General features: G+C 55.8%; 1 protein-coding gene across 2 annotated transcripts in view; it reads left to right on the top strand.

Annotated features, from left to right (window-relative positions):
• map3k2 (mitogen-activated protein kinase kinase kinase 2) overlaps positions 1–13,875 on the top strand; it is a 153,322-nt gene that overhangs the window by 128,855 nt on the left and 10,592 nt on the right. For both annotated transcript variants that reach the window (XM_038790190.1, XM_038790189.1), the window contains 2 exons: positions 7,369–7,517; positions 10,127–10,258. In XM_038790190.1, the coding sequence (XP_038646118.1) occupies positions 7,369–7,517; positions 10,127–10,258 (281 nt within the window). The remainder of the gene's footprint in view (positions 1–7,368; positions 7,518–10,126; positions 10,259–13,875) is intronic.

The following is a 13,875-nucleotide window of genomic DNA, read 5'->3' as shown; positions in this document are numbered from 1 at the left end:
CCCCTCCTCCTCACCCCCTCCTCCTCACCCCCTCCTCCTCACCGCCTCCTCCTCACCCCCTCCTCCTCACCCCCTCCTCCTCACCCGCCTCCTCCTCACCGCCTCCTCCTCACCGCCTCCTCCTCACCCCCTCCACCTCACCGCCTCCTCCTCACCCCCTCCACCTCACCGCCTCCTCCTCACCCCCTCCACCTCACCGCCTCCTCCTCACCCCCTCCTCCTCACCGCCTCCTCCTCACCGCCTCCACCTCACCGCCTCCCCCTCACCGCCTCCTCCTCACCCCCTCCTCCTCACCCCCTCCTCCTCACCCCTCCTCCTCACCCCCTCCTCCTCACCCCCTCCTCCTCACCCGTCCTCCTCACCGCCTCCTCCTCACCGCCTCCACCTCACCGCCTCCCCCTCACCCCCCCCGCCTCCCCCACCCCCTCCTCCTCACCCCCTCCTCCTCACCGCCTCCTCCTCACCGCCTCCCCCTCACCGCCCTCCCCCTCACCGCCTCCACCTCACCGCCTCCACCTCACCGCCTCCTCCTCACCGCCTCCTCCTCACCGTCTCCTCCTCACCGCCTCCACCTCACCGCCTCCACCTCACCGCCTCCTCCTCACCCCCTCCACCCTCACCGCCTCCACCTCACCCCCTCCACCTCACCCCCTCCTCCTCACCCCCTCCACCTCACCGCCTCCACCTCACCGCCTCCTCCTCACCGCCTCCTCCTCACCGCCTCCTCCTCACCCTCACCGCCCCCACCTCACCCCCTCCTCCTCACCCCCTCCTCCTCACCGCCCCCACCTCACCGCCTCCTCCTCACCGCCTCCTCCTCACCCCTCACCGCCCCCACCCTCACCCCCCTCCCCTCACCCCCTCCTCCCTCACCGCCCCCACCTCACCGCCTCCTCCTCACCGCCTCCTCCTCACCGCCTCCTCCTCACCGCCTCCTCCTCACCGCCTCCTCCTCACCGCCTCCACCTCACCCCCTCCTCCTCACCGCCTCCTCCTCACCGCCTCCTCCTCACCGCCTCCTCCTCACCCCCTCCTCCTCACCCCCTCCTCCTCACCGCCTCCTCCTCACCCCTCCTCCTCACCGCCTCCTCCTCACCCCCTCCTCCTCACCGCCTCCACCTCACCCCCTCCACCTCACCCCCTCCACCTCACCCCTCCACCTCACCGCCTCCTCCTCACCGCCTCCGCCTCACCCCCTCCACCTCACCCCCTCCACCTCACCCCCTCCACCTCACCGCCTCCTCCTCACCCCCTCCACCTCACCGCCTCCTCCTCACCCCCTCCTCCTCACCCTCACCGCCACCACCTCACCCTCACCGCCTCCACCTCACCACCTCCTCCTCACCGCCTCCACCTCATCGCCGCCACCTCAAGTCAACTTGCCACCATTTTAAACCGTGGAAATGGAATAGACTGTAACGGATGCTCACCAAACAGCTCGCCTCCTTGCCACGCAGTCGAGTAAGAACCAATTCCAAACTCCCAGGTGTTCACTCACTCATTTGCCTCAGTCTTCTCAAAGAGCCATGTCCACAGTGATTGTCAGCCTTGGCAGAGACCATGTTCTGAATGACCAGCTGCCGCACTAATTGTTTCTTTTACTCCCAAGCCACGTTTGGGAGCTTACCGACCTTTCCCTGACTGTCACTGGGACAAAATCCTGGCACTGCCCATCTGACCACTCTAGGTGTACCTCCATCACATACACACATTGAATGGCGGAGCAGACTCGATGGGCCGAGTGGCCTAAATCTACCCCTATGTCTAATGGTCTTATGTCGACGGTTCAAGAAGGATGCTCGTCACCTCCTACTCCAGGACAATTAGTGATGCTCAGGAAATGTCTTCCTTTTTGGCCTCGCCACATGGCACGACTAAAACATATAATCCTGCTACCCAGTGTGTATTTGGGAAAGCACAGGGGCTTATATATTGAGTAGGGATTTGGAGTATCACAGCAAGAGATAGCAAGCAGGACATGTGAACATTCACTGAGGTGTTCGGTGTTTGACCTGGTTATACGGCAGAGGCAGTGTTACTCATGAGGGTGTGTGAGGCTGACAGTACTCCGAGGGAAGGAGGGTGTGTGAGGCTTTTGATTTGATTTATTATTGTCCCATGTATTAGTATACAGTGAAAAGTATTGTTTCTTGCATGCTGTACAAACAATGCATACCGTACATAGGGAAGGAAGGAGAGACTGCAGAATATAATGTTACAGTTATAGCAAGGTGTAGAGAAAAGATCAACTTAATACGAGGTAGGTCCATTCAAAAGTCTGATGGCAGCAGGGAAGAAGCTGTTCTTGAGTCGGTTGGTACGTGACCTCAAACTTTGTTATCTTTTTCCTGACGGAAGGAGGTGGAAGAGAGTATGTCCGGGGTGCGTGGGGTCCCTAATTATGCTGGCTGCCTTTCTGAGGCAGCGGGAATTATAGACAGAGTCAATGGATGGGAGTCTGGTTTGCCTGATGGACTGGGCTGCATTCACAACCTTTTGTAGTTTCCTGCAGCCTTGGGCAGAGCAGGCTCCATACCAAGCTGTGATACAACCAGAAAGAATGCTTTCTATGGTGCATCTGTAGAAGTTGGTGAGAGTCGTAGCTGACATGCCAAATTCCCTTAGTCTTCTGAGAAAGTAGAGTCATTGGTCGGCATGGGGGGACCAGGATAGGCTGTTGATGAGTTTTTGATAGTGGGCAGCACGGTAGCATTGTGGATAGCACAATCGCTTCAAAGCTCCAGGGTCCCAGGTTCGATTCCGCTTTGGGTCACTGTCTGTGTGGAGTCTGCACATCCTCCCTGTGTGTGCGTGGGTTTCCTCCGGGTGCTCCGGTTTCCTCCCACAGTCCAAAGATGTGCAAGTTAGGCGGATTGGACATGATAAATTGCCCTTAGTATCCAAAATTGCTGTTGGGTGGGGTTACTGGGTTATGGGAATAGGGTGGGGGTGTGGGCTTGGTAGGGTACTCTTTCCAGGAGCCGGTGCAGACTTGATGGGCCGAATGGCCTCCTTCTGCACTGTAAATTCTAAATCTATCTGTACACCTAAAAACTTGAAGCTCTCGACCCTTCCTACTTCGTTCCCATTGATGTAGACAGGGGCATGTCTACATGTGTTGACAGGCTGACAGTTCTCCAAGGGAAGGAGGGGCAGAGGCTGACAGTACTCCGAGGGAAGGAGGGGCTGTGAGGCTGACAGTACTCCGAGGGAAGGAGGGGCTGTGAGGCTGACGGTACTCCGAGGGAAGGAGGGTGTGTGAGGCTGACAGTACTCCGAGGGAAGGAGGGTGTGTGAGGCTGACAGTACTCCGAGGGAAGGAGGGTGTGTGAGGCTGACAGTACTCCGAGGGAAGGAGGGTGTGTGAGGCTGACAGTACTCCGAGGGAAGGAGGGGCTGTGACGCTGACAGTACTCCGAGGGAAGGAGGGGCTGAAGCTGACAGTACTCCGAGGGAAGGAGGGGCTGTGAGGCTGACAGTACTCCGAGGGAAGGAGGGGCTGTGAGGCTGACAGTACTCCGAGGGAAGGAGGGGCTGTGAGGCTGACAGTACTCCGAGGGAAGGAGGGTGTGTGAGGCTGACAGTACTCCGAGGGAAGGAGGGGCTGTGAGGCTGACAGTACTCCGAGGGAAGGAGGGTGTGTGAGGCTGACAGTACTCCGAGGGAAGGAGGGTGTGTGAGGCTGACAGTACTCCGAGGGAAGGAGGGTGTGTGAGGCTGACAGTACTCCGAGGGAAGGAGGGGCTGTGACGCTGACAGTACTCCGAGGGAAGGAGGGGTTGAGGCTGACAGTACTCCGAGGGAAGGAGGGGCTGTGAGGCTGACAGTACTCCGAGGGAAGGAGGGGCTGTGAGGCTGACAGTACTCCGAGGGAAGGAGGGTGTGTGAGGCTGACAGTACTCCGAGGGAAGGAGGGGCTGAGGCTGACAGTACTCCGAGGGAAGGAGGGTGTGTGAGGCTGACAGTACTCCGAGGGAAGGAGGGTGTGTGAGGCTGACAGTACTCCGAGGGAAGGAGGGGCTGTGAGGCTGACAGTACTCCGAGGGAAGGAGGGTGTGTGAGGCTGACAGTACTCCGAGGGAAGGAGGGGCTGTGACGCTGACAGTACTCCGAGGGAAGGAGGGGCTGAGGCTGACAGTACTCCGAGGGAAGGAGGGGCTGTGAGGCTGACAGTACTCCGAGGGAAGGAGGGTGTGTGAGGCTGACAGTACTCCGAGAGAAGGAGGGTGTGTGAGGCTGACAGTACTCCGAGGGAAGGAGGGTGTGTGAGGCTGACAGTACTCCGAGGGAAGGAGGGGCTGTGAGGCTGACAGTACTCCGAGGGAAGGAGGGTGTGTGAGGCTGACAGTACTCCGAGGGAAGGAGGGTGTGTGAGGCTGACAGTACTCCGAGGGAAGGAGGGGCTGTGACGCTGACAGTACTCCGAGGGAAGGAGGGGCTGAGGCTGACAGTACTCCGAGGGAAGGAGGGTGTGTGAGGCTGACAGTACTCCGAGGGAAGGAGGGGCTGTGAGGCTGACAGTACTCCGAGGGAAGGAGGGGCTGTGAGGCTGACAGTACTCCGAGGGAAGGAGGGTGTGTGAGGCTGACAGTACTCCGAGGGAAGGAGGGGCTGTGAGGCTGACAGTACTCCGAGGGAAGGAGGGTGTGTGAGGCTGACAGTACTCCGAGGGAAGGAGGGGCTGTGAGGCTGACAGTACTCCGAGGGAAGGAGGGTTTATGAGGCTGACAGTACTCCCAGGGAAGGAGGGTGTGTGAGGCTGACAGTACTCCGAGGGAAGGAGGGTGTGTGAGGCTGACAGTACTCCGAGGGAAGGAGGGTGTGTGAGGCTGACAGTACTCCGAGGGAAGGAGGGGCTGTGAGGCTGACAGTACTCCCAGGGAAGGAGGGTGTGTGAGGCTGACAGTACTCCGAGGGAAGGAGGGGCTGTGAGGCTGACGGTACTCCGAGGGAAGGAGGGTGTGTGAGGCTGACAGTACTCCGAGGGAAGGAGTGGCTGTGAGGCTGACTGTACTCCGAGGGAAGGAGGGTGTGTGAGGCTGACAGTACTCCGAGGGGAGGAGGGTGTGTGAGGCTGACAGTACTCCGAGGGAAGGAGGGGCTGTGACGCTGACAGTACTCCCAGGGAAGGAGGGTGTGTGAGGCTGACAGTACTCCGAGGGAAGGAGGGTGTGTGAGGCTGACAGTACTCCGAGGGAAGGAGGGTGTGTGAGGCTGACAGTACTCCGAGGGAAGGAGGGTGTGTGAGGCTGACAGTACTCCGAGGGAAGGAGGGGCTGAGGCTGACAGTACTCCGAGGGAAGGAGGGGCTGTGAGGCTGACAGTACTCCGAGGGAAGGAGGGTGTGTGAGGTTGACAGTACTCCGAGGGAAGGAGGGGCTGTGAGGCTGACAGTACTCCGAGGGAAGGAGGGTGTGTGAGGCTGACAGTACTCCGAGGGAAGGAGGGGCTGTGAGGCTGACAGTACTCCGAGGGAAGGAGGGTGTGTGAGGCTGACAGTACTCCGAGGGAAGGAGGGTGTGTGAGGCTGACAGTACTCCGAGGGAAGGAGGGTGTGTGAGGCTGACTGTACTCCGAGGGGAGGAGGGGCTGTGAGGCTGACAGTACTCCGAGGGAAGGAGGGGCTGAGGCTGACAGTACTCCGAGGGAAGGAGGGTGTGTGAGGCTGACAGTACTCCGAGGGAAGGAGGGGCTGAGGCTGACAGTACTCCGAGGGAAGGAGGGGCTGAGGCTGACAGTACTCCGAGGGAAGGAGGGGCTGTGAGGCTGACAGTACTCCGAGGGAAGGAGGGGCTGTGAGGCTGACAGTACTCCGAGGGACGGAGGGGCTGAGGCTGACAGTACTCCCAGGGAAGGAGGGTGTGTGAGGCTGACTGTACTCCGAGGGAAGGAGGGTGTGTGAGGCTGACAGTACTCCGAGGGAAGGAGGGTGTGTGAGGCTGACAGTACTCCGAGGGAAGGAGGGGCTGTGAGGCTGACAGTACTCCGAGGGAAGGAGGGGCTGAGGCTGACAGTACTCCGAGGGAAGGAGGGGCTGTGAGGCTGACAGTACTCCCAGGGAAGGAGGGGCAGTGAGGCTGACAGTACTCCGAGGGAAGGAGGGGCTGAGGCTGACAGTACTCCGAGGGAAGGAGGGTGTGTGAGGCTGACAGTACTCCGAGGGAAGGAGGGGCAGTGAGGCTGACAGTACTCCGAGGGAAGGAGGGTGTGTGAGGCTGACAGTACTCCGAGGGAAGGAGGGGCTGAGGTTGACAGTACTCCAAGGGAAGGAGGGGCTGTGAGGCTGACAGTACTCCGAGGGAAGGAGGGTGTGTGAGGCTGACAGTACTCCGATGGAAGGAGGGTGTGTGAGGCTGACAGTACTCCGAGGGAAGGAGGGGCTGTGAGGCTGACAGTACTCCGAGGGAAGGAGGGTGTGTGAGGCTGACAGTACTCCGAGGGAAGGAGGGGCTGTGAGGCTGACAGTACTCCGAGGGAAGGAGGGTGTGTGAGGCTGACAGTACTCCGAGGGAAGGAGGGTGTGTGAGGCTGACAGTACTCCGAGGGAAGGAGGGTGTATGAGGCTGACAGTACTCCGAGGGAAGGAGGGTGTGTGAGGCTGACAGTACTCCGAGGGAAGGAGGGTGTGTGAGGCTGACAGTACTCCGAGGGAAGGAGGGGCTGTGAGGCTGACAGTACTCCGAGGGGAGGAGGGGCTGAGGCTGACAGTACTCCGAGGGAAGGAGGGTGTGTGAGGCTGACAGTACTCCGAGGGAAGGAGGGGCTGAGGCTGACAGTACTCCGAGGGAAGGAGGGTGTGTGAGGCTGACAGTACTCCGAGGGAAGGAGGGGCTGAGGCTGACAGTACTCCGAGGGAAGGAGGGTGTGTGAGGCTGACAGTACTCCGAGGGAAGGAGGGTGTGTGAGGCTGACAGTACTCCGAGGGAAGGAGGGGCTGTGAGGCTGACAGTACTCCGAGGGAAGGAGGGGCTGTGAGGCTGACAGTACTCCGAGGGAAGGAGGGGCTGTGAGGCTGACAGTACTCCGAGGGAAGGAGGGGCTGAGGCTGACAGTACTCCGAGGGAAGGAGGGTGTGTGAGGCTGACAGTACTCCGAGGGAAGGAGGGGCTGAGGCTGACAGTACTCCGAGGGAAGGAGGGGCTGAGGCTGACAGTACTCCGAGGGAAGGAGGGTGTGTGAGGCTGACAGTACTCCGAGGGAAGGAGGGGCAGTGAGGCTGACAGTACTCCGAGGGAAGGAGTGGCTGTGAGGCTGACAGTACTCCGAGGGAAGGAGGGGCTGAGGCTGACAGTACTCCGAGGGAAGGAGGAGTGGAATTGTTACATTTTTTCCCTCTCACTCTTCCAAACTGCCTTTATTTTGTGCAGCTCCGAGGGCGCCGACGAACTGGAGACTGGGCAAGCTGCTGGGCCAGGGGGCATTCGGCAGGGTTTATTTGTGCTATGATGCGGACACGGCGAGAGAACTGGCAGTGAAACAAGTTCAGTTCGACCCAGACAGTCCTGAGACTAGCAAGGTGAGATTTCTGCAACGCCCAAGGTGGGAGATGTGAATGAAAATGAATTTAAAATCGCTTATTGTCACGAGTAGGCTTCAAATGAAGTTACTGTGAAAAGCCCCTAGTCGCCACATTCCGGCGCCTGTTCGAGGAGGCTGGTACGGGGATTGAACCCACACTGCTGGCCTGCCTTGGTCAGCTTTAAAAGCCAGCTATTTAGCCCTGTGCTAAACTAGCCCCTTTAGATATGGGCAGCACTGCGGATGCAGGATGGGAGGGAGGGAGGGATGTGGGCACTGTATTGAGGTATAAAAATAGGAGGAGCTGCATCGATGGGGGAGAAATGTGAGATAATGTGTTGATGGAGGGAGAGACCTAGGGAGTCAATTTGATGGACCGCGAGAGACATGGGGAGTGGTTTTAATCAAGAGCGCAAGACGGAGGACGTGTGTTGATAGCGAGAGAGAGAGAGACGAGGGGACCTGTAATGATGAGGGGAGAGAGAGACAGGGAGCTGTGTTGATAGCGAGAGAGAGAGACAGGGAGGTGTGTTGATAGCGAGAGAGAGAGACGGGGAGCTGTGTTGATAGCGAGAGAGAGAGACAGGGAGGTGTGTTGATAGCGAGAGAGAGAGACGGGGAGCTGTGTTGATAGCGAGAGAGAGAGACAGGGAGCTGTGTTGATAGCGAGAGAGAGAGACAGGGAGCTGTGCTGATAGCGAGAGAGAGAGACGAGGAGCTGTGTTGATAGCGAGAGAGAGACGGGGAGCTGTGCTGATAGCGAGAGAGAGAGACGGGGAGCTGTGTTGATAGCGAGAGAGACGGGGAACTGTTTTGATAGCGAGAGAGAGACGGGGAGCTGTGCTGATAGCGAGAGAGAGACAGGGAGCTGTGCTGATAGTGAGAGAGAGAGACAGGGAGCTGTGCTGATAGCGAGAGAGAGACGGGGAGCGGTGCTGATAGTGAGAGAGAGACGGGGAGCTGTGCTGATAGTGAGAGAGAGACGGGGAGCTGTGCTGATAGTGAGAGAGAGACGGGGAGCTGTGCTGATAGCGAGAGAGAGACGGGGAGCGGTGCTGATAGCGAGAGAGCGAGACGGGGAGCTGTGATGATAGCGAGAGAGAGAGACGGGAGCTGTGTTGATAGTGAGAGAGAGAGACGGGGGAGCTGTGTTGATAGCGAGAGAGAGACGGGGAGCTGTGCTGATAGCGAGAGAGAGAGACGGGGAGCTATGTTGATAGCGAGAGAGAGATAGGGAGCTGTGCTGATAGCGAGACGGGGAGCTGTGATGATAGCGAGAGAGAGAGAGACGGGAGCTGTGTTGATAGTGAGAGAGAGAGACGGGAGCTGTGTTGATAGCGAGAGTGAGACGGGGAGCTGTGATGATAGCGAGAGAGAGAGACGGGAGCTGTGTTGATAGCGAGAGAGAGAGACGGGGGAGCTGTGTTGATAGCGAGAGAGAGACGGGGAGCTGTGTTGATAGTGAGAGAGAGAGACGGGGAGCTGTCTAGAAGGAGATAGTGACGCCGGGAGCTGTCCAGACGGAGACAGAGACACGGGGAGTTGTCTAGACGAAAAGAGTGACGCGGAGAGAGACGCCGGGAGCTGTCTAGACAAAGAGGTGGGGGGGGAGCTGTCTAGACAGAGACGCGGGGAGCTGTGTAGACAGACGCGGGGAGCTGTGTAGACAGACGCGGGGAGCTGTCGAGACGGAGAGAGGTACGCAGGGAGCTGTCTAGACGGAGAGAGGTACGCGGAGAGCTGTCTAGACGGAGAGAGGTACGCGGAGAGCTGTGTAGACGGAGAGAGGTACGCGGAGAGCTGTGTAGACAGACGCATGGAGCTGTCTAGACAGACGCAGGGAGCTGTGTAGACAGAGACGCGGGGAGCTGTGTAGACAGACACGGGGAGCTGTCTAGACAGACGCGGGGAGCTGTGTAGACAGAGACGCGGGGAGCTGTGTAGACAGAGACGCGGGGAGCTGTGTAGACAGAGACGCGGGGAGCTGTGTAGACAGACGCGGGGAGCTGTGTAGACAGAGACGCGGGGAGCTGTGTAGACAGAGACGCGGGGAGCTGTGTAGACAGAGACGCGGGGAGCTGTGTAGACAGACACGCGGGGAGCTGTGTAGACAGAGACGCGGGGAGCTGTGTAGACAGAGACGCGGGGAGCTGTGTAGACAGAGACGCGGGGAGCTGTGTAGACAGAGACGCGGGGAGCTGTGTAGACAGAGACGCGGGGAGCTGTGTAGACAGAGACGCGGGGAGCTGTGTAGACAGAGACGCGGGGAGCTGTGTAGACAGACACGCGGGGAGCTGTGTAGACAGAGACGCGGGGAGCTGTGTAGACAGAGACGCGGGGAGCTGTGTAGACAGAGACGCGGGGATCTGTGTAGACAGACACGCGGGGAGCTGTGTAGACAGAGACGCGGGGAGCTATCGAGACGGAGAGAGGTACGCGGAGAGCTGTCTAGACGGAGAGAGGTAAGCGGAGAGCTGTCTAGACGGAGAGTGTGGCGCGAGGAGACGTGTTCAGTGATATAAAGAGAGACATGTGCATTGTCAGCAACATTATGGTCTTGTGCACTGCACCCACTGGATTTTGACAGCACTGATGAATTATTTTCAGGAGGTGAATGCTCTTGAATGTGAAATCCAGCTACTGAAGAACCTGCACCACGAGAGGATTGTCCAGTATTATGGCTGTTTGAGGGACCCTCAAGAGCGGACTCTGTCTATCTTTATGGAGTATATGCCAGGGGTAAGCTTCAAACAATCCTCTATTCATGATCACACATTCTTTTCTAACTCTATTATTTGAAAATAGCTTGGAAAGTGCAGGTTGGTCAGTTTAAAATCAATTGTAGACTTGGAGGTTATTTGGAATTCAGAATTTCTGAAAGGAAGCATGGAAGGCAGGCAATGCCCTCATGGTGTTTATAAAGTAGATGTTTAGTCGGATATCACATTGGGAATGATTCGGTAATTATTAAAGTTAATAATGATAAGCCTCAGAAAGTGGCAAGATTCCAGGGGCGATGGGGCGGGAGGGATTCCGGGCTGTGGGATATGCCGGGTGGTTGTACTAGTGGGGTTTAAAGCAGTTCTTCAAGTGATGGTCAGGAGCAGCATTGGTTAGAAAAATGCGCAAAAAATAATTAGCGAATTGGAAAGCGGCAGGAAGGAAGCGGGGCACAGGAAGTGCCCAGCGGGAGCAGTGCGCAGTTCAGATTGTTACATCAGCAATTAAAAAGTGACACCCTAGCCAAGCTGTTCCAGTACAGCTACAACACTGGGATCTACCCGGAAATGTGGAAAATTGCCCACGTGTGTCCTGTACACAAGAAACAGGACAAACCCAACCCAGCCAATTACCGCCCTATCAGTCTGCTCTCCATCATCAGCAAAGTGATGGAAGGAGTCATCAACAGTGCTATCAAGCAGCACTTATTCAGCAATAACCTGCTGACGGAGGCTCAGTTTGTCTTCCGCCAGGGTCACTCAGCTCCTGAACCCATTACAGCCTTGGTTCAAACATGGACAAAAGCTGAATGCCAGAGGGGGAGGTGAGAGTGACTGTCTTTGACATCAAGGCAGCATTTGACCGAGTGCGGCATCAAGGAGCCCGAACTAAACTGGAGTCGATAGGAATCGGGGGGGAAACTCTCCGCTAGTTGGAGTCATTCCCGGCACAAAGGAAGATGGTTGTGGTGGTTGGAGGTCAATCATCTCAACTCCAGGACATCACTGCAGGAGCCACAAAGGCTGTTCACAAGGCACAAGTTAGGAGCGTGACGGAATGCTCCCCACTTGCCGGGATAAGTTCAGCTCCAACAACACTCAAGAAGCTCAACACCATCCAGGACAAAGCAGCCCAAACCTTGATTGTTTCTCCTTCCACAAACATTCACTCCCTCCACCACCGATGAACGGCGGCAGCCGTGTGTACCATCTACAGGATACACTGCAGTAACTCACCAAGATTCCTTATACAGCATCTTCCAAACCCACGAACACTGAAGGACAAGAGCAGCAGGTACCTGGGAACCCCACTGCCTGGAGGTCCCCCCCCCCCCCCCCCCCCCCTCCACACCCCAAATCACTCACCACCCTGACTTGGAAATATATCACTGTTCATTTACTGTCGCTGGAGCAACATCCTGAAACTCCCTCCCTAACAGCACAGTGGGTGTACCTACACCTCAGGGTCTGTAGCGGTTCAGGAAGGCAGCTCACCACCACATTCTGAAGGGTAACATAAATGCCAGCCCACATTTTAGTAGATCAACTTGGGGAGGAGCTGATTAGTGAGTAATTCACCTTTCCTTTTTTATAAATTTAGCGTACCTAATTCATTTTTTCCAATTAATGGGCAATTTAGTGTGGCCAATCCACCTACCCTGCACATCTTTGGGATGTGGGGGTGAGACCCACGCAAACATGGGGAGAATGTGCAAACTCCACACGGACAGTGACCCAGAGCCGGGATCGAACCTTGGACTCGCCACCGTGCTGCCCTCGGTTTTCAAAGCCCCAATTTATAATACGTATTCTGTAAAGTTAAGACACGGCAGGGCAGCTAAGCCATGTGGTTTGTGCATCCTGTGATATGTGGGGAATCATGGACGCTTCACATAGTCTAAACGAACACGTGAAGTAAATGACATTAGCTCCAGAAACTTGAGCTCCAGGTTTGGGAACTTGAATGACATCTGGAGTTCATGCGGTGTATCAGCCAGACTGAGACGTGTGTGGTGAGCACATTAAGGAGGTGATCACACCACACCACATAGGTATATGCAAGCAGAGAGGAAATGGATGAGCGCAAGACATGCCGAATTTCCTTAAGTTTCCTGAGGAAGTATAGGCGCTGTTGTGTTTTCTTGGTGATAGCGTCGACATGAGTGGACCAGGACAGATTTTTGGTGATGTGTACCCCAAGGAATTTGAAACTGCTAACCATCTCCACCTCGGCCCCGTTGATGCTGACAATACTTTGCTTCCTGAAGTCAATGACCAGCTCTTTAGTTTTGCTGGCATTGAGGGATAGATTGTTGTCGCTGCACCACTCCACCAGGTTCTCAATCTCCCTCCTGTATTCTGACTCGTCGTTATTCAAGATCTGGCCCACTATGGTCGTATCGTCAGCAAACTGTAGATGGAGTTGCAACCAAGTTTTGCCACGCAGTCATGTGTGTACAGGGAGTAGAGTAGGGGGCTAAGACGCAGCCTTGCAGGGCCCCGGTATTGAGGACTATTGTGGAGGAGGTGTTAATGAGTTCTAATTCATAAGATTGAATTCCTGGAAAGTGTCCGGTTGTATTCTGGAACAGTATGGTGAGGATCTAACTGGGGAACAGGCTATTTTAGATCTAATATAATGCAATGAGAGAGGGCTAATTGATCTTGTTGCAGGAACATGAGACTTAGGAGCTGCAGTCGGCTATTCAGCCCTTGAAGACTGCTCCACCATTCAATAAGATCATGGCTGATACGGCCGTGGTGTCAATTCCAATTTGCTGTTTGCCCCATAATAGTGGGTGGCACCGTGGTTAGCACTGCTGTCTCACAGTGGGAAGGACCTGGATTCAAATCTGACCTTGGGTAACTGTCTGTGGCATTTGCACTTTCTCCCCGGGTCTGCATGGGTTTCCACTGGGTGCTCCGGTTTCCCCCCTCAGGTTAGGTGGCTTGCCCATGCTAAATTGCCCCTTCATGTCCAGGGATGTACAGGTTAGGTGGGGTTACGGGAATAAGGCAATCGAGTGGACCTAGACGGGGTGCTCTTTCAGAGGATTGGTGCAGACTCAATGGGCCAAATGGCCTCTTTCTGCACCGTAGGAATTCTGTGGTTCTATGGTAGCCCTTTATACTTTTGTCTTTCAAGAAACTAACTCTGCCTTGAAAAAATTCAATGACCAGCCCCACTGCTCTCTGGCGAAGAGAATTCTGCATACTAACGAACGGCCCTTTGAGAATCCGCGGTGGACAATTGAAATTAAAGATCGTAATAAATCAAAGGAAAATCTTTGTAAAGTTGCCAAAAAGTATCAAGCCTGAGGATTGGAGAATTTCAGAGTTCAATAAATGAGGACCAAAAAACTTGTAGAGAGAGAAAATAAAATATGAAAGTAAACTAATGAGAAACATGAAGACATATTGTAAAATTAGCACGGCAAAATGTGGAAGAGACAAGAGAATTTATAATGGAAAATGGGGAAATATTTGAGAAGTAAATCATTAATTTCTATCTGTCTTTCATGGAGCAAGATACAAAACATCTCCGAACAGCAACGGGACGAGTCAGAATGAGGAAGTGAAGGAAATTGGTATAAAAGTAATATTTTGGAGAAATGAATGGGTCTGATAGCTGATAAA

The sequence above is a fragment of the Scyliorhinus canicula genome, chromosome 2, assembly GCF_902713615.1.
Source record: "Scyliorhinus canicula chromosome 2, sScyCan1.1, whole genome shotgun sequence".
Lineage (NCBI taxonomy): Eukaryota > Metazoa > Chordata > Chondrichthyes > Carcharhiniformes > Scyliorhinidae > Scyliorhinus > Scyliorhinus canicula.
Note: the sequence above shows the minus strand (reverse complement) of the source record. Positions and strands in the feature narration are given on the sequence as shown.